General features: G+C 51.2%; 1 protein-coding gene across 12 annotated transcripts in view; it reads left to right on the forward strand.

The window, feature by feature from the left end:
• The window catches only part of CTBP2 (C-terminal binding protein 2), a 177,594-nt gene that overhangs the window by 121,885 nt on the left and 30,928 nt on the right, over positions 1 to 24,781 (forward strand). For 11 of the 12 annotated variants that reach the window (XM_032175533.2, XM_058435906.1, XM_032175569.2 and 8 more), the window contains one exon: positions 1,198 to 1,356. In XM_032175533.2, coding sequence (XP_032031424.1) covers positions 1,299 to 1,356 — 58 coding nt within the window. In that variant the 5' untranslated portion in view covers positions 1,198 to 1,298. Of the gene's footprint in view, positions 1 to 1,197; positions 1,357 to 12,513; positions 14,291 to 24,781 lie in introns of those variants that run through there. The other variant, XM_032175503.2, reaches the window with a different exon arrangement.

Raw genomic sequence — 24,781 nt, forward strand, 5'->3', positions numbered from 1 at the left:
CGAGTAGCTGGGATTACAGGTGCCTGCCAGCATACCCGGCTAAGTTTTGTATTTTTAGTAGAGACGGGATTTTACCATGTTGGCCAGGCTGGTCTCAAACTCCTGACCTCAGGTGATCTGCCCGCCTCGGCCTCCCAAACTGCTGGGCTTATAGGCGTGAGACACTGTGCCTGGCCAAAATTCATCAAGCCTTCTTTAATCAATGTAAAGAATGCAGTTCCAGAGCAGTGACTCAAAAGCGGGGATACTGGGGACAGCTGTTAATGATCTGGACCTCACCCAGCACATTGGTGACAGTCAGAGGCTTCCCAAGTGCTCAGATCATGACCCTTCCAGAAGGAGGATGGGCAGCAGCTCCTCCTCCCCAGGCCGCAGTCAGGTCTCCCTCTAGAGAATCCCACATACCCCAAACCACATGGGAGACCTTTCTTGCCTCCTCCATCAGCCTCACCTCTGCCTGAAACGTCATGGGGATGGTTACACTCTCATGCTAAGAAATACTTCAGCCCATATAGCTGGGACCAAGTGTCAAGGCCAGCAGCCTGGGACCCTGCCCTTGCTGGTGCTGACTGTGGTCCCCTCCAGCTGCAAGGAAGGTTCAGGAAGGTGGCATCGGACGAACGTTGGTTAGGAGCTCTGGGACTTCCCACCCGCGTTCTCACGTGATAGGGTCAGGGTTTTGTGTTGTGCTGAGCTGTGGCTTTGACCCCTGACCCCTGCGCGGCTGTTTTGGAAAGCATTGTTGTGACTCACCTGGCAGAAGGCCCTGGCAGAGCCCCTCGAGTCGCCACAGTGTGTGTCTGCATCTCAGTGCGAGTGCATTTGGGGCATGTCCAGCTGGCTGTCACTTGGTCTCTGCCACTGGAATACAATTTATTACACTTCAAATTGGTCAGTAAATTGGCATTTATAGCCCTAAAGTTAAAAGCAAGAGATCTGTTGGAATTTGCTGCTTCCAGAAATAACTGACGATTGTCTTGTGTGTATTCGCTTGCTTTCTATTATGAGATAAGAAGCAGGAGGCGGCTGAGTTGCACTTGGTGCAGCCTCCATTCCCAGTGCTTTGGGAAAAGAGCAAGTCCCATGTGTCCACATGGCAGGTTCCCTTATAGAAAGTAGCAGTTAAGTCCCCAATGAGCTGTTGTCCTGTGCCCGGACGGTCTCCAGAGAGTAAGGATTCTTTTCTCCTTGTTTCAGGGTTCATAGTGGCGTCATGCACGCAGACTCCTGCGAGTTCCCCTAAGTTCTTAGAGGACTGCTTTGCCTTTTGATCTGAGAGTTGCAAAGTTCCATAAAGAATGGCCCTTGTGGATAAGCACAAAGTCAAGAGACAGCGATTGGACAGAATTTGTGAAGGTAAGAGCGTGTTTGGCGGTTTTTACCAAACATACGTAGTCCCTCACTCACATCTTTGCTGGCTGCTCCCTTGAGTTGGCTGTGCCACCCCGCCCCCAAGCCAGAGTCCCTCCTCCGATTCCAACACTGCCCTCCATTGGCACCCTCTGCTGGGTGTCCTTGGCCGTGGACCTCGCCTTGGCTTAGGACAAGGCCTGGCTTCTGGGCCGGGGTTGGGGACTAGGAGGACAGTTTCAGGGCCGGTGGGCCCTGAGGTCCATGTCTTCTGTGTACCTAAGGTTATTTTGCATATAAAAGATGATGTTGATTAGGACCATCTTTTTTCACTTCCTGAAATCTCAAGACTTTACCTGTTTTCCATTAAGATATTTACAATGCTGAATTCCCTGAAACTATGAGATTCCTGAAGAGCCCAGCATTGCCCCTTGTGGTATGTTCGTGTCCCTGGTATCTTTGGAAATGTCTGGAAGTATTCTATTCATGAAAGGAAAAATAAACATAATTAAAATGTAATGGAAACCTGGGGACAAAACTCTGAAGTGTTGATTAAGCACTGCGCTCTTCAGCTAGCAGGTGGTAAGAAGCCACCATGTGGATTCGGGTTTAGGGGTGAGTGCACCTGCCAGACGGGGTCAGTGCTACAGGGCTGCTCTTTGCTCAGGGTGACTGCTGGTACTGCCCTACAGGGTGGCTCTCGGAGGGAAGCGAAGGTGGCTCCGCAGCCCCCTCTGCACCCTTCACGCACACACTGAAGTTTAGTAGCTGACCCACCAGTTTGCGGACAGGAATACACAACCCACAGGCCTTCCCCTGCAGCTGTCCATATGGAATTGTCTGTCCTATAAGTAGATGTGGCTCACACCACACAGAGTGGGGACATCATAGACATTCTGCTGAGTGACTCCACGGCCCCACAGAACTCTGCGCTGCAAGATCACAAAGGCACTGACCTTCCTGGTGTTCAGTATAAGGAGTTTGGCATTAAAGGGTTTTTTTAAAGTAAACATTCACAAATTATAAAAACCTACAGAGAGGTTGGTAGGCTAGTACAGTGAACACCAATATTCCATTCAGTTTTCCAGATGTCTTTGAGGGGAGATAAAGATAGAGATATACATATAAATAGACACTGTGTGAGTAGATGATGGATTTTCTTCCAGAACCATTTCAAAAAATGCAGGGGCAGCACTTTACTCTGGACTGCCTATGGCATGGCACCTTTTATCCAATTTCCTACATGCTCCCAATACCGGAATGAACCCCAGGAATCTAACCTCAGGGACAGTATTGTCTAGTATAGGCTGCTTATTCGCATTTCCTCCACGTCTCTTTGCCTGTGCAATAGATAAGAGTCATGCATTGTGTTTAGTTGTTACATCTCTCTAGTCTCCTTAGTCTGAAATTATCCCCTGGGCTTTTTTGACTTTCAGAGACATTGGACTTATTGAAGAGCCCAGGCCCCATTGATTTGTAGACTATTCCACAGTATGGGTTCACCAGATTGTATGGGGAGTTGTAAAATTTACTCTTGACTTCCAGTGTAAAGGTGCTCGATTGAGGTTACTGAGTACTTGCTTCTGGAACACTCTCATGACTCAGCTTTCCAAGGTTGGTAGCAGGAATGCCTCTGGGGCTGACTTCACCTCCTGCACCCGAGATTCTCCAGGGGTGTTGCATCAGAAACTAGAATGGGATTGAAGAGCCAGCAGCGTTTCCTCTCTGTGTTTCCATGGCTGTATAAACCTGACTTGAGCAAAACCGTTGTCTGCTTGCAGACCCTCTGTCCCGTCCAGACAGGTGCTGAAGGATGGTTCACCAACCTTCTCACTCCCTTCATGTGTAATAGGAAATTTTCAGCCAATTTTTTATAACAGAATTTTGCGTTACCTTGTCTATGCATAGTGTTCCAGATACATTTGCAGTTAATGTATTTTAAATTTCTCAATAACTATCAACGCAGACAGGCCAAAATGCAGTTACTCCAATGTTGGTCACCAGCTATATGTCAGCTTCCTGGCCATCTCATTAAGTACTCACAGTTGGTCCCAGGTGCTTTGTTGGTGCTCCTCCTGTGTATAAGCTGACCTAGTCCTTGTGGCACCTGTTATGGGTCAGGACAGGTGGCACCCATCTCACAGGTGCTGCCGGAGAGGTGCTGAGCAGTAGGCAGTTTGCACCCAGGAACCCGGGCACTCTTTTTTTTGTTTGGCCTTCTCTCATATCAGCTCCTTGGATTCAGCTCTTTCTTCCACCTGAAGGCCTTGAACATCTAACACACACACACACACACACACACACTCCCTCTAGCTTTGAATTCTCGCTGTGTCTCTGTTCTGTCAACTACTTGCAGAATGTTCTGTATTGATATACAGAGAGCCTGTCAAACTTTTTTTCTCCCTCCCCACTGCCTACACCTGACACAAGGACTTCCGCATCCCTTAGGTTTGTTTGTTTTCCTTCTAAATGATTAAAAGCATGAAGCTGCCGTGTTCTGCTGTGCTTACCCGGTCTGCTCCCAGGCTTGTAGGAACTTTGTCTTCCTGTTCTTGGTGTCTGGATACACCAGCTCCTTCAGATTCATCCCCTCCCGCCTGCTACACAATCCCAATATCAAGCCCTGGTCGTGGGTCCCCAGGCTGGAATCAAGCAGGCCTCTCCAGGGTCCCACTCCAGGTACTCCGGTGGAATCTGAGCATCACCCCTGCACAGATACTTCTACAACCTTTCCCTGTTTTCTAAGGCCTGTCCAGCCCCTGCCTCCTTGAAACTTTCAAAGCAAGAAAAAGTGGCATGGAGCTTGATCATTCTGTGTGCCCAGAATCTGCCGTGGGGATTCACTCCGCCAGGCTGTGTCTCCACTCTGAGAGCAGGACACGGACAGTCTTTGGGACTCCAGCCAAATGAGCTGGAATAATGGTCTTTCTTTCTAGCCGACGTAAAAGCCAGATTTTAATTTTTTTAATGTAACTCTTTGAGTTTGGTATTTATAATTTGTTCCTTTTTTTTCTGATGCCTACTATCAAACAATCCTATAATACCATGTAAGAATTATTACGAAGGAGCCCTCTCATACCATAGGCTGATCAGGACAAGATGGTGGTCTCCTCATTCTCAAGTATAATTGCGATTCTCCTATCTGTTTAATTTGCTGACATGATTGACATTGTGAACTGCACCAGCTGGAGGGTTTTAGTACCTACCTTATTGCATTATGCCAGAGCTCATTTGGTTTGCCCCAAACATTTATTGGTTGGAAATGAGGGCTAGCTAACAATCACTCGGCATTGCAAAGGGAACCCAGAAGAGCATCTTGCAGAGCCCTGGGTTTGTAAAACTTAATAAACCACAATGGCTGTTTTTGGTGGTGACTTTTTGTTAGAGCTGCTTCTTGTGGGTTATGATAGAATCAGTCCATAAACACTGCTCCCCTTTCCTGTGGCTGTTGCGATTGCAACTTGAAAAAAGTATGTGTTTCATTTTACTGCATTTTGTTCGAATGTGTTAGAGACGTGGAATATGGTCCCGAGGATGGTATCAGCTGAGTTGTGATTAGTCCCCTTGTAACATGACTCAGGGAGGGTGCTTCTCCATTTCCTCTGCAAAAAATAAAAGGGACCTCCTCTTAAATAAACAAGCTCATGAAACATTCCGCACCTCTGGAATGTTCTCACGACCACAGAGGATTAAAGGAATGAGAACGATGAGCTGGTTGGATGGATATGAGGAAAAAGGAGACAAGCTGGTTTCTGTGAAACACATAGATAGTTAGAAATTCTGGGAATCTCATTCTGCATCATCTTTGTCACAGAGGAGGATGAGAAGTCTGAGAAGATGCTGCCGGGATGAGGTGGAAGGGAGCTTCCCCAGTGGGTTTCTTCTGTGTCAAGGGCTCTTCTGCTCTTCTCAGTGGGTTGAAATTGCCATTGTGGAAGCACATCTCAGTGGGATGTGCCCCCAAGAAAGGTCACTCATATGTATAAGGAACAAAGACAGGCGCCTCCAGGGTCACCAAGGTTACTGAAGTGGTCTAGAAGTCCCGAGGGAGGCTCTTCCCTTCTTCCAGCAGCCTCCTTGCCTGGCAAACACCCATCAGAGCCTCCAGGCTGAGAGAGTGACTTTCTCTTTCCCCGAGGAAAGAACATAATCCACACAGTGTTGACAAATGGTTTTGTTTGGTATTTGAGATTTTATTTGTTTTTGTTCTGGGTAGCTGTTTTCTTTTTATCTATCGTTGTAAAAATGCATTATAAAATCAGAACTTGTTTTGTTTTTGTTTGTTTTTTAAAGCACTTTGAGCACTTTGTAAAGAAACAGTTGAAGCCTTCCTATAGGTAGTCCACAAACAGTTCTAATAAATAACTTTAAATAGCCCCAAAATGTGGATTTTAAAAATGGGATTCATAATGTTGCTATACATTATAATTATATGTTGGGATCAGGCAATTATGCACATTTCCAGCAATTATGTGATTAGCTGTAATTACATTAGCTATGTAAATATACAATAGTCAACTAGACATGCCTTTAAACTCCAAAGCACAAATGAACATACCCAAACAATCTTATGCAGAGGTAAAGGTTCAGGAAACAGCCAAGGCAAAGCTTCACAGGCAAAAGTGCAGTTCTTTGCAAGGGGTAAAGTTTCATGTTTTGCCTTATCTGTCCCCGGCTTTAAGAGAAACTCAGAGTGGGGACCCCTCCCCAGGGAACCCCTCACCCCACCTGTTCCTCCACTGACTCTGGGGATGGGGTTCGTAGACTGCCCTCCCATTCTGCAGCTGTGAATCAGGTTCAGTGTTTTATTTCTCTGTTGTTACTCATTTCTCAAGCACAAACATAAGCTTCTCTTTGCACCAGTCAGTTTGGTGATGGGCGGATGTCTTCATACTCACCACTTTTTTCTAATAGCAACATGTTAAGACCGCTTTCTTTTATTTTGGGGGCCAGGGATGTGTAGTGCAATTGGAGTCTGTGGCTGGGGTTTGGGGATTCATCACCATCTTCTAGCTTGGCTCTGTAGCTGCAGTTTTCAGCTCCTGCCCCCACCACAGTGAATCGCGCTGTCTCCCTGGTTGGTGGTGCCCTGTCTCCATCAATGATTGAGTTTAAACCTCCCACAGTGTGGCCCGGAGCCCCTGGGGTTCGCTGCCTGGGGCTTTACTCTCAGTGCCTGTCCTCTTGGTCCCGGCACCTTTGGGAAAAGAGCGTCTCTAGTTTCAGGCCAAGTCAGTGCCTTGTGGAAAGCAGTGTCTGGGGCGGGCGGGGGGGGAAGGAGTGCCTCAGGGGGAACAGTGCATTGGTAGTCTCCGTGTTTGGAGGAGGCCCCCGGGGTAGCCAGACAGCAGCAAACAGCAGCCCGCACGAATGCGGAGAACCTTCTGCGCTCTTCACACAGCTCAACCTAATTGACAGGTATTTGGGGTGACTGTGAACCAGAACCCCAAGATACATTTTGCTGCCAGCTTCTTGCCCTCTCTCCTTTTCCAGAACGTACAGTGTTAAGCTGTGAAATGAGACTCCTCTCTGATTGGTTTCTACCGCTTGGCTGTCTTGCTACTAAAGCTCAGGCACTTTGGCGTGCGCGCTCGAGGGCGTTCCTCTGTCTCTGTGTCATCTCCATCTACAGAGTGACCTCACGTGCCTTTCTCAGCCCTTCCACATCCAGCAGGAGCCTGGCTGAGCACCCCAGCTGGGCTGTGAAGACGCCAACAGGGGAGAGCATTCTGGGTGTCCAGCGCTGGGGCACAGTGGGATCCCACACTCCCTGTCCCTCCAGCCTGTTTCTCATCACCTGAGGGTTTTGTTTTCCACCTTCTGGTTGAAGAGATGTCTGTGCCAGGAGGGTCCCTCCCTTCCCATTTGCAACCTGGATGGATGACGCAGATTTTTCCGAGACCTGGGAGTGAGGCGGAGAGTCAGTTCTTTCGTATGCTAAGAAAGGCTGACGGTCCCATCAAGGCCCGTGTGCTGAAACTTGTCCGTGTGCAGGCTCAGGTGGAGCGGGTCCCTGTCAGGCAGCCATTCGTATTTGGGCGGTGGGTACTTTGCCTAGCTTAGTGCCCACCATGCCCAGGCTTGCAAATGGGGCTGTGTGGGCTTTGATGTGGGCTCAGGCTCAGAGGGCTGAAGTGGTTGTGGGGAGGGGCTTCTGGGGACTGTGTCCATGTCTCTGTCGTTTTTCCCCATCACACCATACACTCCCTTGAGGCCAGCCGTCCATCACCATCGAGTCATGGTCGACAGTTTGATTTACAGCCCGAGTGTCAAACGAAATGAAAAGCACGTGATGAATGGAGGGAGCACGTGCCGTAGAGGGAGGGGTGTGTTCTGCTCCGCAGGTCAGGGGCTAAGCGGCCATGCCGTGGCCTGTCTCTGCAGGCACATGTATTCCCTGGATTATTTTTGGAGTGTTTTTCTCATCTTGATGAGTGGCAGATTTTTTGAACTAAGGAAAAAGTGACAGAATTAGACTGAGAAAGGTTCATGGGGGAGGGCTGGCTGAGCCAGCCTTGATGAGCATTGCTAACAAAACCACAGGAAGGAAGAAGTCCTGGAACCTTCTGATCCCAGGACAGTCGAGGAGACCTCAAACAGTGGAGTGTGATGGGGCGGGCCACCATGGAGGTGAGGTGGAGACTTTGGGAATCTGCAGGAAAAGCTGCTAAAGAGCGGAAGGGATGGTGCTCAGGTGCTGTCCAGAGCTGAGCACAGCCTCTCGAGGTTGAGTGTGTTCCATTGCTAGAAATGGGAATCCTGACATGGTCCAAGGTGAGGCCTGTCCTGCAGCCCAGCTGGGGTCCCATTGCACACTTTGGCTCCACCAACACTTTCAAAATGCGCGGTGCAAGAGAATGGGCTTGCTTTTTTTTTTTTTTTTTTTTTTTTTTTTGAAACCCCATAATGAGTGGCCTAATTTTCATACTGCAGTTCTCAGGAAGCTTTACAATATAGTTAAGAAATTGAGTCAGAAGCAATGTGCAGGCCTTTGTTTTCACTTCCCATGGCTGAATACTGAGAGACATGAGGGCTGGGGCTTCTTAGGATGCAGCTAATCTGGAAAAGGCTGGGTTGGTTCAGACACTCGACGTCACTCTCCTGACTTCCTTTGGCGCGTTGCACCGGTGTCCAAGCCTCTGCGCCCCAGGCCCGGAAATTGGTGAGAGCACTCAGTGTGCAAGCAAGGGCGCGGTGCCACTCGGCCCCTTTGATACCTGAAACGATGTCTGGGCAGTTTTGCTAATTGTTGCTGTGTGCTTGTGTGATTTAGATGAAGGCTGCTTTAAAACCCAGCCAGACGTTGTGTTTGCTATGTAACCGGTGCATTCGGTGTGGCCTCCCACCCTTTGTGTTAGATTAGCTAAGTTGGTTACTTTGAGTTGAGGACGTTCGGGGGCAGGGGGTAGGGGGTTGATGAGAGCAAAGAAATTTTCATTTATTTTTATTTTTTTGAGATGGAGTCTCGCTCTGTTGCCCGGGCTGGAATGCAATGGTTCTGTCTTGGCTCACTGCAACCTGCACCTCCCGGGTTCCAGCGATTCTCCTGCCTCAGCCTCCCAAGTAGATGGGATTACAGGCGCCCGCCACCACGCCCTGCTAAATTTTGTGTTTTTAGTAGAGATGGGGTTTCGCTGTGTTGGCCAGGATGGTCTCCATCTCCTGACATCAGGTGATCCGCCCCCCTCAGTCTCCCAAAATGCTGGGATTACAGGCGTGAGCCACCGCACCCGGCCCAAGAAAACTTTTTTAATGGCACAAATTCCACAACACTTACCTTGACAGAAACATACAAAATTCCAACACAGGCTGTCCACATTTAAAAGCAGGAAATGGGTATGCCATAGGCCGATTTTTCTGCCCTGTGTCTGCCAGAAAACCGTGTTACCCGCTAACTTCTGCAGCCTCCCTAGGGAGGCACTGGCTGTGGGAGACGCAGAGGGCACTGTGGTGCCTGGGATCTGTCCTGGGATGCAGCAGGCACCGAAGAGCCTCCTGAGATGTTATTTCCGCCATCACCTTCAGAGCTGCCCTGGCCCTTAGTGTTGGTGGAGGCAGGATCAGGGAATGGAAGCCCGGGCAGGTGCAGGACCCCCCTGGGGAAGCTATTCCCTAAGTTGGGGTTGGCTGCCTCCTGAGGATGAGCTATCCCCTGAGAAGGCCTTGAGACAGACCTGGCAGCCCACCGAGTGGGCAGGTGACAACACAGTTAAGAGGGACACGTCATTGAGCCAAATGGCCCTCATGTTACTGCAACCTTCAGACTCACTGATCCCACCTGTTCTTATTTTTCTATAAAAGTTAGAATTAGACCCCAGAGTCGTGTTTTCCCACTCATTTCAAGCAGTTTCCTGCATGATTATTCCAGTGGGAACAGGAAATGCTTGTTGGCAGTTTGTCCAAAGACTGCCCCGTCAGAGGTTACCCACTGATCATCCCCATCCTGGCCTCTCTTCCCAGCTCTTGGATCCATCTCTGGAATTGTCTGGATCTCTGTAGGTCTCTGTTGTTAACTGACACCTTGTGTCGCACAGGGACTTCGGAACTGGCTTGGGGCGGACATCGCCTCTCTCCCCGACGCAGCTGTCGGGTTATTCTACACAACCGGCTTTTTCTTGGGTTCATTTTGTCTGCAAGAGAGTTTGGGTTTATCTTTCTTAATTTTCAGGAGATGATTTTTTATGTTATGCAATCATCTTATTTTTACTTGACATAATTTCTATAGTGAGGGTTTTGGCAGAATTAAAAAATTAAGCCTGTGAGATGTATTACTCCAATGGGTCCCATCTCATTTTTAGTCAACATGAGAATTTTTAAGAAAAGCAGTCCTTTTTAAAAGACTGGAGTGTGGTGTGGTGTGTGTGTGTGTGTGTGTGGTGTTTGTGTAACCAGAGTGTTTGGAAAAAGTGTGAGTCCAGTTACAGGTGTTTTTACCTAGCGCAGGAAAACATCTGTCATAATATTTGTCAAATCTCAGAGCCAAGGCTGTGCGAGTTTGTGTGGTTTCCAAGCAGAACAGGTTGGAAGTTGATAGAAATGGAAGCTGGGCCTCCTGGTTCAGTGGGAGGCTGACACCGCCCCAAAGCGGATCTTCCCACATCTGCCCTGCTCCTGCAATCACCCCTTAGACACCAGCTCAAGAACCTCTCTGAAGAATCATTACTGGTTTCTTAGGAGCTACCAGGTAAACATTCTTCTATAGAGCCCTGTTTACGTTTGAGAACTTGCTGAGCTGAAAACCAGATAGCAAAGAAGCTGGTGAGTCAGCAGAGCTACCTTACCCTGCTACAAAAAAGACTTGGCATGGGGGATTTCCCCAGAATGCTCCAAGTTTATCCACCCATCTTTGAGGGGCGTTTCTGCGCCATGAGTGGGGTCGCATAGTACTAACACCACATAAGGTCATGTTGTTCATTACAACAAGGAGAGGAAAGAAATTGGCAAGGTGGCTTAATCCTGAGGCGTTGGCTGGGCGCAGTGGCTCATGCCTGTAATCCCAGCACTTTGGGAGGCTGAGGCGGGTGGATCACCTGAGGTCAGGAGTTCGAGACCAGCCTGGCCCACATGGTGAAGTAGGTAGAGACATGGTAGTCTCTACTAAAAATATAAAAATTAGCTGGTGGTGCACACCTGTAATCCCAGCTACTTGTGAGGCTGAGGCAGGAGAATTGCTTGAATGCAGGAGGCAGAGACCGCAGTGAGCTGAGATCGCGCCGTTGCACTCCAGCCTGGGAAACAAGAGCAAAACTCGGTCTCAAAAAAAAAAAAAAAAAAAAAATTTAAAGACTGGTATTTCTCTTTAGAAGATTCTAGTAGAGTGCTAGATTGAGAGACATGTGGGTGAGGAACAGCACTCGGGTTTAATGCTTGGAGGTATGCATGTTGTCTCATTTTAAAGTGCTTTCAATGTATACCACCTTTGTAGCTTCCTAATCACCAGCTTTTATTTTTGCTGTGAATTCTTCGTCATGGGAATCCTGCAGTTGCAGGGCAGGAACCTCCCATGTTCGTCTGGGATGTTGTTTCTCTGGGACTGTGCTGTATGTTTAAGGAAATGTCTTAATACTTTGGGGCGCTCCTTTATCTAAATAATTGCTGTTCTTTGCATTATTGCCTGAAGTCCTTTGTGGACTCTGAAAACTTAATCCATGTGAATATGGAAAAGCATCTGCAGGATCTAAGCCTGCTGGAATTAGCCTTTTCATTCTGACATACCTAAAGGAAGATGAGATTTTCAGAAGCAGCCGCTTCCCAGTTTTGCTTTGCAGTGTAAGGTTTAGTCACCCATCCTCCTGTTCCTGTGACCTCTGTTGCAGTCACTTTAAATCCCAGATTACACACGCCCTTCCCTGGCACTCCCCGGCCCCCCGGCAGTATGAGCCGATCTGTGTTTCACAGTAATAAGGTAAAGAATGCATTTGGACTTGAGCTCGGGAACCCGTTTGATTCACAACCAAAGAGTCATCTCAAAGCCAGATCTCAGTATTATCAAAGCATCAGGTTTCAGAGCTGGCCCTTTTTTGGGCTAGACATCCATGGCCTAGGATCATGTGTGGACCTTTTTCTGTTTATCCACGTTTAATTTGTGTTTAGCTGTGCCATGGATTAACGTTTCATCACGGTGGATTAAGAGTGGACTGACATTGAAGCAGCCTCATTTTGCTTCTGTTACCTCTCAGGAATCAGTGGCAGTGGTGGGAACAGCCCCTTCCAGAGGGGGAGGCAGGGTTCATCCTAAAAGTACCCTAGTGCTTGGAAGAGGAGTATAAACCCGAGCTTCAGTGTGGAAGTAAATCCCAGTTGCAGCTTGGGAGGGCTGGATGGAGCAAGCCACTGGCTTCATCAGTCTAACGAGATGTCACATGGAACAAAGCTTTAGGGGTTTTATTTAGCTCCTAATCCGCATGCTGAGAGAGCCCCGGTCCATGTGAGCACAGCAGCCAGGAAGGGGGACCTGGCAGGCTGGGGACAGCCTCCTCTCTGGGACTGAGCTGTAAGGAACAGACCTCTCTGGCTATCATTGGGGAGTGAGGCAAAGTTACTGTGAGTCTTCTGTTTTGTCTGCTAAGGTTTCGGAGGATTAATAATTTAGGCCATGCTTTGAAACAGAAAACCCCCGGTTGGTTGTCCCTGCCGTCTTGGAAGGGTTAGCACACCGCCAGGTCTGTTTTTGATGTATGTAATTGAAGATTTATAAAGAAAAGCTTCTCCTCTGCCTCATCCGCAGTCATTTTTTTTCCAATGCCAGTTCCCAGCAGGCATATAAATATTGGTCGTTCTCAGAGCTGGGATGCTGCCGGGTGGTACGAGGGCCCCTGGGAGAACGCCGAGTCCCTGCGGCCTCTGAGGAGGAGAAGCTCCCTGATGTATGGCACAGCAGAGGGGACTTGGTTTGAGCCAAACCACCGACCACAGGAGGCTGCTCTGCCCGGGGCCGCCGAGCCCTACCTGTACCGGGAGGCCGTTTATAACTCAGTGGCTGCAAGAAAGGGGTCTACTCCTGACTTCACCTTCTACGACAGCAGACAGGCAGTGATGTCTGGTCGCAGCCCCCTGCTGCCACGGGATTACGACAGTGACCCGTCTGGAGCTGCTAGGGTACCCAAAGAGCCTCCCCTCTGTCGGGACCCAGGAGTCAGCCGGCCGGTCCCCAGCTACGGAGTGCTTGGCAGCAGAACGTCATGGGATCCAATGCAAGGCCGGTCACCTGCCCTGCAGGACGCCGGTCACCTGTACCGGGATCCTGGAGGTAAAATGATCCCTCAGGGGCAGCGGACACAGAACAGGGCTGCATCCCCCGGGCGGTATGGACGGGAGCAGCCCGACACCAGGTATGGGGTGGAGGTGCCTGCTTACCCCCCCAGTCAGGTCTTCAGCGACATCAGCGAAAGACCCATTGACCCTGCCCCTGCCAGACAGGTGGCCCCGACGTGCCTGGTTGTGGACCCCAGTTCAGCTGCTGCCCCCGAGGGCAGCACAGGCGTGGCCCCAGGGGCCCTGAATCGAGGCTACGGGCCTGCCCGGGAAAGCATCCCATCCAAGATGGCTTACGAGACTTACGAAGCTGACCTGTCCACCTTCCAGGGTCCTGGTGGCAAGAGGACCGTGCCCCCTGAGTTCCTGGCCTTTCTGCGGGCAGAGGGGCTGGCAGAGGCCACACTGGCAGCCCTACTGCAGCAGGGCTTTGACTCCCCGGCCGTCCTGGCTACCCTGGAGGACACGGATATCAAGTCTGTCGCACCCAACCTGGGCCAGGCCCGTGTTCTGAGCCGCCTGGCCAATAGCTGCAGGACTGAGATGCAGCTGCGGAGGCAGGACCGGGTGGGCCCGCTGCCCCGGGCGCGGTCCAGCAGCTTCAGCCACCGAAGCGAACTGCTCCATGGTGACTTGGCTTCTCTGGGCGCTGCGGCCCTGCAGCCCCAGCCTGCGGCTCCTCTGCAGACAGCGTCCCCCCGAGCTGGAGACCCGGCTCGCCGTCCCTCCAGCGCACCATCTCAGCACCTCCTGGAGACGGCGGCCACCTATTCTGCCCCTGGCGTGGGCGCCCATGCCCCCCACTTCCCCTCCAACTCCGGGTACAGCTCTCCCACCCCTTGCGCCCTGACAGCGCGTCTGAGCCCCACGTACCCCCTGCAGGCAGGGGTGGCCTTGACTAACCCGGGCCCCTCGAACCCCCTTCACCCAGGCCCCAGAACAGCTTACTCCACAGCATACACGGTGCCCATGGAACTGCTAAAGAGGGAGCGCAACGTGGCCGCCTCTCCCCTGCCCAGCCCTCACGGCAGCCCCCAGGTCTTGCGGAAGCCAGGTGCACCCCTGGGGCCATCCACCCTGCCGCCAGCCAGCCAGAGCCTCCACACGCCTCACTCACCGTACCAGAAGGTGGCCCGGCGTACGGGGGCGCCCATCATCGTGTCCACCATGCTTGCACCAGAACCAAGTAATACATCCTCCCCGCCTGCCCTGCCTGGGGACCTGGGAGGAGCAGGGGGGTGCGGGGTTGTGGAAGTTTGAACATAGGATGGCAAGCCCTCTGTCGCCAGGCCACACACACACACCACCAAACAAGAAGGACGTATCACTGTGGCCAGTTGACACGGCCTCTCTTAGGTTAATCAGATTTGTGTGTCAGGCCAGATCTGCTGGGGCAGCAGTGCCCTGTTCTTTAGTTGAGGTCGGGTTGATGTGTAGATCTCCCATTTCAGTGGTAAAACTCAACTGTGTTTCTTGGAGAAAGTCGGAAGTCACTCAGAACAGACTGCAGCCTTGAGCTCACGAGGGGTGGCCTTTTCTCTAGTTCACACTAGGGAGCTTTGGAGAAGGCAGGAATGTTTCATCAAATGCTGGCTGTAAAGTGTGCATCCTCCATTTAGAAGGGCATGATCGTGTGGAAATGTACCTCTCACGGGTCCGCACGCCATATCAGAGGCAGTGATTACCCACCGTGGAGATGAAAATGTGTGTTTGCATACTTGTGGGTTAAACAAAGCAAGATGTTGAAATCCCTCAGAACTCAGTTTCAAAAACAGATTTAGTCTCTCATATCAGAAAATACAGTTGGGAATTCCACTTGCTTGAAGGGAAGAATGTATTTCCAAGTCCAGGAAAGGGAGAGTGATGGTAGGTGGTTTTCTTCACAACATGTGCCAGGTGTAATTTATGGCGTGTGTTTCCTTGGACATTGTGGATGAAGTCCTAGGTGGGCGTCCTCAGAACACCATTTAGAATTTTTATTTTAACTCTAGAGTCTTGACCAAAAATTTAAAATGTAAATCAGTTTTCTTCCTTTCAAACATCTTTCCTCCCCGCCTGCCTCCCCTACATAATTCAGAAAACAGAATCCTTTTTAAATGATTTTTTTTTTTCCAGAATAGCTTGTGAAAATCAGGATGAAACAATAAGATCTACCTTTTTGAAAATAGCCCTGAAGCAGCTGTAGGCGGGGACCGAGGCGCCGGACCTTACAACCCTGCAGAGACCACCTTAAGTTTCTCTGCCATTGCTGTGTGGCCCCTGTCTGCTATTAATATTACCTCCTAGAGATGACCTCCAGGCATTTTGCATTTTGTTTCTAAGTGGAGACTGAGCAACTGGCCTAATTTTCTGTTTTGTCGTATAGATTCTGATTTTGTCTCATGGATTTTTTTTTTTAAGTCTGATCACATCATTATCTGACTTTCTCAAATACACGTGCGGCAGGAGGGACGTCCGATAATTTTTCCGAGGGCCTATTCCTGCTCTCAGTCAAACATTCTTTCTTTGCAACCAACTAATTTGCATGGCGATGACATTTGTTGCTCCAGTAGTTTCATCTGATAATGGCCGGGCTTGCAAAGCGGATCCGAAAACATATTCCTTAATTATGTGTTGCTAAGTGACAGGAGGGTTTGGTCATAATCACAGAAAGATTATCTCCTCACCCAAGTCGTGGAAAGGTTTTGCTGAAGGAGGAACCTGTAAGATTGCCTTTTCTTTTCTTTTTCCTGTTTATTTTAGACTTGCCTTTTAACAAAAACATTCACCATTATTTGGGTATGGAGTGAGGGGTATTATATAAGTTGTTTGCAGTGTGATTGTTAACACGATGTATTGCAGACCGGAGGATATTGATTTTTACTTAATTTGCGTGGCAGCAAGCCAGTGCCAGGGAAGTCTGCAGGGCAGAAGCCAGCCAGCAAATCAAATGTCTCTGTTAAATGATCTACCCCATAGCTGCAGTTTCCCTCCGCATTCCTTATCGTGTGCTGATCGTGGCATTATCCCCCACACCCTGTCGGGAAGGGGGCAGGGGCTGGCGTCCCTGGTAGCGCTTCAGCTGTGTACATGGCTGTACGTTTTGTACGGCAGGTTCCATGGAATCCGCAGTCATATTTGGATCTGTCGGAGCCAGCAGGGAAAGTAGACGGTGTGTGTGTGAAGGATAATGTTTACGTTTCAGGAAAGCACAGGCTGGGCGATCCCGCCGGCCTCTGGTCCAGGACGCGGCCATCTGGAAATCCAGTGTTGCTCGTTCAGGACTCCACCAGCCTGAATGCATCTTCGTTCTGTTGCCCCCTAACTCGAGTGCTTCCATCCCATCAGAGGGACAAGGGACGCTCTTCTGGAAGTTGACTCTCTTCTCCCCTTCGGGCCGAGCAGTGTTGCAGTGTTTACAGTGGGGTGGTTTGGGGTTTGGGGATTGTTTTCAGTATCTATTTTATTTTCGTATGCTTTGGCTATTTTTAACATATGTTTGCTTTTTCTCGGTCCACGAACTACCTGCCTTATCTTGGTGGGTTTTGTGCATACACACAATAGGCTCCTATTTCTAGTCCAGTTCACTGAGCAAGCAGTCCAGAGTGACAACGTGAGGAAGGCATATGCCGCAGGGACCCCAGTGTGGCCCGCCAGCCCCGGTGACACAGACAAATGGGGGCTCCAGGCCCACGTGAGTGGCAGCACCTGGCGGGTGGTGGGGTCAGCTGTCGCTCTCAGGCTGACCTGGCCAGCTATGGCACAAGTCGCGGAGCCCTCCGGTGGTGGCTGCAAGCCAGCAATCTCCCCGTGTCACGTGCTGTCACCCAAGCCCTGCCTGCACTGCACCAGATGCAGCAGGGAGCATCAGAAACAACGAACGAAAGAGGCTGCGGCCATTTTCATATCTTTGTCTTCACAAAATACGGCCAAGCCTGCAGCCTGCACAGGGCTCAGCTCAGGACACACCCTGGGGGCAAAATTTCAGATGTGAGAAACGCAGTCCCAGCCCAAAGAGCCACAAAAAGATCTTTCTGAGCTTTTTCCATTTTCTTCCAGCCGTTTTTCTTGATGCAACTGGATTAATGGGGCACACGTGACCCCTGTCTAGTTGCTGGGGTCACTGCCCGAGGACTCTTCAAGATGGGGGGAGGAGCGTGTGGTCTGTGTGGAGGGGCTGAGGAGGCTGATGGTTGTGACAGTTACCTGTCACCAGAGCTGGTCACCCTCATGGCTTCTTTTGGTGTGGCCTCGGTTTCCAGTAACTGGAGGTGTGAACGCTGGTCTCCTAGGTAGAAAGCACTTCCATCAGTAACTTTAGCCCTATCAGAATCTGTATAGAGGGTCGCCGCCATCGGCCCGCATCCCTGCTACTGAGTCCTCAAGCAGCCTTGCGTCTTGTTGAGGCTCCCTCTGCACCTTGAGGTCTCTGCTGAGGCAGAGGAAGCACTGCTCTTGAGGGTCTTGACTCTTAAACCTTCAGCAGGCTTCCCCCATCTCAGAGCACAAAGACATTTGGGGGTGAGGTCCAGGGGCTGTGACCCCAGGCTGGCCCCGCAGACCGGCAGAGGGCTGAGTCCAGCCTTCCTGTGTGCTGGCCATGCAGTCCAGCCAGAGAGAGTTGTAGGGGAGCAAGGAAACCTCTTCCGGGCTGCCCCCAGGACCCCCGAGTCCTGGACACAGACCACTGCCGTGGGCAGAGCCCAGCGTGAGCTTGGGGGCTCGTTCACTTCTTCCGTCCTTCCTCATTCACCTATCCCCTGCTATGTGCCAGGCCTGTGGCCAGATGTTTGGGCTTCCGGGTGGGCAAGACCCAAGGCTTGTGTTAGGTGCTCTCTGGTCTGGGGGCCAGGAAAGGCAATTCATCAAAGGACAGTTACTGTGACTATGTATAGCAGGGACCAGGATGGGGGCCTGTGGAGCACCTGGAGCTCCAGGGCTGCCTGGCTACGCCTATGCTTGGGAGAGCATCCCTACAGCCCATGTGTGTGCACTGGCAGGGAAGCAGGAGGAGGGCAGAGCTCAGCACCACAGCCAGACTGGGGCCGGGGAGAGGACACCGCCCAGGCCGGCATGGGGCAGATGGAAGTGTGTACGTGAGCTGTCATGTGCAAGGGCAGCTAAGGGCCTGACTGGAGGTTTGAGACTCCCTGTGGCATCTCTTTTCTTGCAGAGTAATCTATACCTGCGCGGTCAAAACATTCCAGCATTGTGCAGCCACATAGCCAGGATTCGGCCCCTACCCCGGCCTGGTACAGCAAGAACCTCAGCATGGCCTCCCTTCCAAATCCAAGAGGAGCTGAACGGTTCCCAGGTGCTGACAGCTCAGCCTTTTCTAGCAAAACAGTGAACACACCCAACATCAGTGAGCTCTGCAGGCTTCCATTTGGCTTTTGTACTTGATCAGTCATTGGGTTTCATGGCCCGGTGTTCTCTGCATTCAGGGTGCCCCTGGGCAAGTCACCTGCTACTGGCCTCTGTGCCTCTGAGGCCCTGGTTGTGGCTGATGCCTGACCTCCTGAGACTCCCAGCCCTTCTTGTGACCTCCCCAGATCACCCTCCGCCTTCGTTGCAGAACAGCAGTGATCGTCTCTCCCGCCATTGCTGCGCTGAAGTATTCGCATCTTGGTTGTGCTTCCCTTACCAGACTGAACTCAGTGAGTGCCTGAACCTGGCCTCACCCTTTGTTCATGGAGCTCATTCTGCTAGGCTGAGACTGGGTTCCTTGGTCCCCTTTCAGGCTCCTAGACGTGCCGTAGACCCCAGGAATATGATTTCAGCCCAGGAGCATAAAGTAGCTGAATGCATGGCCCGGAGGAGTGCCACCTGCTTTGTGTTTGGGCAAGTGTGTTGAGTTCTCTGTGCTTCTATTTCCATGTCTGTCAAAGGGGGTAGGTCTTGAACCTCTTTCCTCTGCTTCTGGGAGAGCAGTGAGCAGAGAAGGAAGAGAGTGCTTGTGTGTTGAGGTTGGAGCTGCCTGGCCTCAGCAGGGAATGGCGCTTTTCTTGTCCTGGTTGACCCTTGACCTCTTCTCACACTGGACTGCTGAGGTCCTTGGGGTCTCAGGTGCCAAACTTGTCCCCCAGCTCTGCCTCCTTCACAGCACTTCCTCTGACCCCTTGGGTGTGGATTTCATTCTGTCCATGGAGGATGTGGGGTGAGCCGTGCCGGGACAACTAGACAGCGGCCAAGCTGCTGAAGAAGGCCCCGCTGTGGTCCTCAGTTTGGTGCAAAGACTGCCCTCCTAGGCCTCTGTCTTGTTAAAGCTTAGTGGGCCTTTTTTCAAAAGTGAGTATCTGGGAATTTCTATAAGCCCACCTTGCATAGAGTGTGTCCCCTTCAACAGCGCAGACCCCCTCCGCATTGGCATGTAGGTGATCGGACCAGGAGTCTGGCCAGAGAATAACGTGGGTGCTTGGTGTCAGCTGGCTGGGGTCATGAGTCTCAGGCCTTCTGCCTAACAGGCCGGGCTCCTGGCCGCATCTGGAGACCTCCGAGGGGGAAGAGGTCGACAAACGATTTCTGCCGGGCATGGTGCGGGACTCAGAGCAGGTGGTGAATGAGGTCGGCGCTTGCTGTTGGTTTAAAGAGATTGACCCGTGTTTTCATGGGAGGCCATGTCAGCCAAGACTGCTGCTGGGACCTTGGCCAGCTCTGCCCACATTCCAGTCACCAGACCCTCTTCTGTCTGTCTCCACAAGGCCCACATTGACTGACCTCCTCATGTCTACAGGGGTGTTCTGTCTTCCTGGTTTAGAAAGCTGTTCCACATGGAGTAGGGAGGTCTTGGCCAGCGGACCCTCTGCTTTCCAGGAGGCAAGTCATGGGGCCGTAGCTTCGGTTTCTAGATAATAGTTTTGTGTGGCTGTGCTGTCCCCACCCCATCCCCCCAGCCCCCACCCAGTGCTGTGAGAACCACATCACACCTGGAACGCTGTGCATGACCAAGCTCAGGGCCTCCTAAAGCCCTCCAGGGATTATTGCTCCTCTGAAATCTTTAAAAGCTGTTGATCTTGGCCAAGGTACAGTTCATATTTTCCTGGAAGGTTTGCAGAGCCAAGGGCATAAGTACCTGAGCAGATTCCACAGACCAGGTGAGTGGCCCCATGTTCACCTGGCCATAAAAACAACCAATGGGCCCCTACGCTATTTTGCTTTAACTCTACTTTCAAATGTGGCCTTTGCTCTTGAGTGTCCAGTGTCCATCCTGGGGCTCCACAAGTCACATTTCAGCTCTGTCAACCTCAGTGCTTGAGGGTCTTCCTGGGTCATGGGGCCCAGGCTTTTTGGTGTCAGGCACACAGTTTGGAAATAGTTCTCCCCCATTCTGTGGTTGTTTTTTCAATTTCTTGATAGTGTCCTTGAAGCATGAAAGTTTTAATTTGGAGTCTTACGTATTTACTTTGCTTATGTCATTGGTGTCACATCTAAGAAACCAGTGCTTAATCAAGGGTCATGAAGATATATTCTTATGTTTTCCTCCAGGAATGTTAGTTTTAGCTCTGACATTGAAGTCTTGATCTGCTTTGAGTAAAGTTCTGCATATGGTGTGAGGTAGGGGTCCTGTTCAGCCAGTTGTCCCAGAGTTTGCTTTGTGCTTTGCAGAAGCTGAGCTGTGGAGAGCTGGGCTGGGTAGAGCAAAAGTAGAGCTTCACGCAAGACTTCTTGCATTTGGAAACTAACATTCTAAGGAAGAGAGACATATATATATATATATTTTTTTTTTTTTTTTAGTGAGAAAGCCAGCATATATTAACAGGAAAGCTCTTCAGGTGTTTGGCACAAATTTATTTACCCCCAAGAACATACGAAGCAATAATTCTAAAGCTTTTTCACAGATTCCTTGCTCATACATGGGAGAGGTTTTTTTGGTAAGTTTATGAAAGAGAAATAATACTTGTAATCCATAACTAATTAGCCCACGTTAGCGATGTAGAAACAAGTGTAATTAAACGTGCTGTTGTCAGGTGTGTGTTTCCCACTCTGAGGCTGGCTTCAACAAAGGGCTTTCTAGTTGTTTTTTACATAAAGGATAAAAAACTAGCCTCCGTTCACTTTTCTTGCCCCCTCCAGTGGGAGGGAGGAACTGCTGAAGGAACAGGAAGGTACACTGTAGTTAAATTTAGCCCAACAGCAGCTTTCAGCATGTGAATAAAACAACTTTTGCCAAATTGTTAGGAAAGCAAAAAATCCAACCTAGAAACACTCATCCCCACTGAGAAAGTGGGCGGCCCCCTGGGACATGTTCTCCTGAGAGCCATGGAGAACTCGTCCCAGGAGGGTTTGCAAATGTCAGTGGGACATGGGGCAGCCTGTGGCTGAGTTAGCACCCTGGGTGTGCTCCACCAGAAGGGGCAAGAGTAGGAACACTGATTCCTGGTCTCCCAGTGCAGTTGTGTGGGGTGCCAGTGGGATTGGCGGGGAGTGTGTCCTGCAATACCAGCTAGATATGAACACGGTGCCTCTGCAGGGCTGGTGGGGTGCACCTACCCCAGGTGGGCCTATGGAATGTGCCTCTTGCCCCTTTGCCAGGGCCAAGGTAGGGGAAACCAGCCTTGAGAGAATCTAGGGCCCTGACTGAGTTCAGTAAATATTGGTAATTGTCACTATCGTGGAGTGAGTTTGTTTTTTGTTTCGTTTCGTTTTTTGAGACATAGTCTTGCTCTGTCACCCAGGCTGGAGTGCAGTGGAACAATCTCGGCTCACTGCAACCTCAGCTTCCCAAGAAGCTGAGACCACAGGTGCCCACTACCATACCTGGTTAATTTTTGTATTAGTAGAAATGGGGTTTCTCCATGTTGGCCAGGCTGGTCTCAAACTCCTAACCTCAGGTGATCCCCCCACCTCAGCCTCCTAAAGTGTTGGGATTACAGGCGTGAGCCACTGCACCCAGCCTATTGTGGAGCATTTGACAAGGATGATCCCCCATCTGAAATCCCAGGAAGACTCTGGACATTTTTCCTCTGACAGACTCAGGGAAGTTCACCCCCTACCCTGAGTCCCACAGCAGGGGGTGGCCCATGCCATGATGACCCCCAGGCACGGTGCTTTAGCACAGCAAGGGAAAGTCAACAACGGTATACACTTGGGGAGAAGACACCAGTCTGAGCTGGAAGCCAAGGTCTGTGTCAGCAAGAGGAAACAGGACAAAGTGGCTGGGCTCTGCAGCAGGAGTCACCATGACGGGCTCTAAGGCTCGCTTCCCATGGGTAACACTGGGGTGATGGCGCCCGCCCTACCTACCCCCCAGGGCTCTGAGAACTGCGTCACACCAGAGCCGTGTGCATGCAAGCTCAGGGCCCTCAGCTGGCTCCACGAGCACCTGCTGGTGTTTGCCTGGCTCCAGCTGCTGCCCTCAAGACCACGCTGCTCTGACTGCGGGGCCAAACTCCTTCCCCTGGATCGTGCTGCTGCCTGGGAGAGTTCAGGGAATTAATTCTCCCAGTGAAGAGCAAACGCCATTCTTCTGTGTGATTAAATGGAATGTAAAATGTTCTTTGGTCATAAGAGGATTTAAGCTGGCTGTTGGGAACAGCTGTAACACACACAAGGGTAAAGTTTTAATAAATGGAAAAGTAAATGTAGGAAAAGGTGAGGGAGGGCAGTAGGGCCAGAACACAGCATCCCCTGCAGTCCTATACACAAGGATAGGTGGGAATTCTGCTCTGAGCTTCCTAGCAACCAAAGAAAGAGGGAAACTGATCACATAGAAGAATCACACTGTGTGTAAGATGGGACCGATGAACCCGTTGCTCAGAAGCAGAGGTGAGTTTCTCCTGCTTTTATCGCCTCTCCAAAGAAGTGGCATCAGCGCTGGTTTGCAGTTTGCTTTCTGGCATTATCTCCCTGCTCCTCAGCCTGCACCTTCCTCCGCTGCGCGTCAACAGCCTCTTGCGCGTCACCTTCTGATTTCACCAGGGCCTCATCCTGGTTGAAGCTGTTAAGCTCTTCTTGCATTTTGGCTGGATACAGTCAGCTGTTCTTTGGTGCTGACTTCCCCCGGGGTTCCTACCTCCTCTTCTGGCCCTGCCTCATTAAGGGATTGCATTAAGGGAGTTTTCGTGGTGGAAGGAAGCTCTGCCTGCGGAACTGAATGTTGGCACCAACTGCCCAGCGCAGGCCAGTCCGTTCCCCTTCCATCCACAGTGCTTAGAGCTGACCTCTGACCTCTCAACCCAACACGTTTCCCCACTGGGGATTTGCCTATTAGATGCTTTTTATATGAAGGAATAAATATGCCTTTGTGATGGGTTCTAGTGTTTTCCTGTAAACCGGGCTCTGAGCCTGGGATGCTGTAGAAGTTAATAGATTTTAAGAAAAAGTTAGAGAAGAAAGAAGAATGGAGGCGGCCTCCAGCCAGCTGTTGTGCTGAGAATGTTCACTTCCTGGCTGTGAGCTGGGCCTGGGCGCTCTTGGCCCCTGGCCTGCCGGACAGCAGTCCTTGCGGATCACTTTCCTCTTGGGTTTTAGGACCACTCGAAAAACAAGAGTGTGCTGCAAGCATGAGGCCTGTCCCTCTCCCATCTCAGCCTTGGCTGCCATAGCTAAGGAGGAGGGTGTTATTTTGCTTTTGTGGACATTCAGCCTGGGAAATAAGGTGAGAAAATTAAGACTGGGTCTGCCAGGCTACAGGCTACTCAGGGTCCTTTTGCGGGAGGACGTGTTGTTCGTTTCTCTGGAGCACTGGTGGAATTGGTCCATCTGATTCCAAGGGGCAAGCCAGCAGCCGGGGCGGCCATCCAGAGAGCTCCTGGTCCCAGCACTCATGGGCAGCCGTCCCCTTGGGCAGTGACTCAGTGGTGGCCCGTGGAACTTGGCAGTGGTGCTCGGCTCTCTGCGGGTTTGTGGAACATCCAGGGCATTTGCCCTCCTGGTTGCTGCTACTTCCTGTACCTTGGAGGGAAAGTCCCTTGGGGCACTGGGAAGGGCGGGCGTGGCCTCATGGCCTTCCTTAGCCTGATCGGGACCCAACAAAGGGTCCCAGACCCCAGTCTCGCTGCACCCTGACCATCTCCTTCCCCCTGTCACCCCGGGTGGTGCTAGAGCCCTTTGTGAGGTACAGGGACCTGGGTACCCAGCGCACAGTAGGCGTTCTCAAAACTTTCACACGGTGAGAAGTCAGACTGGGCCATCCCATGCCATCTCTGGGTTGCCTGTGGCCTTTTTAGATTCCTGCAGAATCTTCACCCAGCCCCGTGTGTGTCCACACTGGACACGCTGCCAGCCCAGCACCCAGCCTCTTGTGCAGCCGGCGAGTGAGTGTGCAGCAACTGGCCGCTCTGCCAGATTCCTCTGGCAACCATTCGTTCTTTTCTCATCTCTATTTTCTCTTATTTTTCTCAAGCATCCCCTTCTGTTGTTGTCAGGGGCACATTTTTAGAACTTGAGAGCTGGTCACCCAACGCCTCCACCGGCGGTACGCGCACAGCGGGCGGGCGAGGCGCCTTCTTGGAAGTGCTTCGGGGAGCACTGGGGCCAGCCCATCCCTCCTCGGCCTTGAGCCAGAGGGAGTCCTCTAGGGTTTGGGCTGCACGGGCTTCCGGGACCCCCTCCCAACTGCAAGACCGGGAGTGGACAGAGGGGGCCCTGGGAGCCCGGCTGTGGCCCTGGCAGGGCAGGGGAGGATGGCCGGGCCACACCAGGGACCGCACAGCAAAGGCTCTGTTTCAAAAACAGACGTCGCGTTTCCTGTTTGTGG

This window comes from Hylobates moloch, unplaced genomic scaffold (genome assembly GCF_009828535.3).
Source record: "Hylobates moloch isolate HMO894 unplaced genomic scaffold, HMol_V3 SCAFFOLD_3, whole genome shotgun sequence".
Classification (NCBI taxonomy): domain Eukaryota; kingdom Metazoa; phylum Chordata; class Mammalia; order Primates; family Hylobatidae; genus Hylobates; species Hylobates moloch.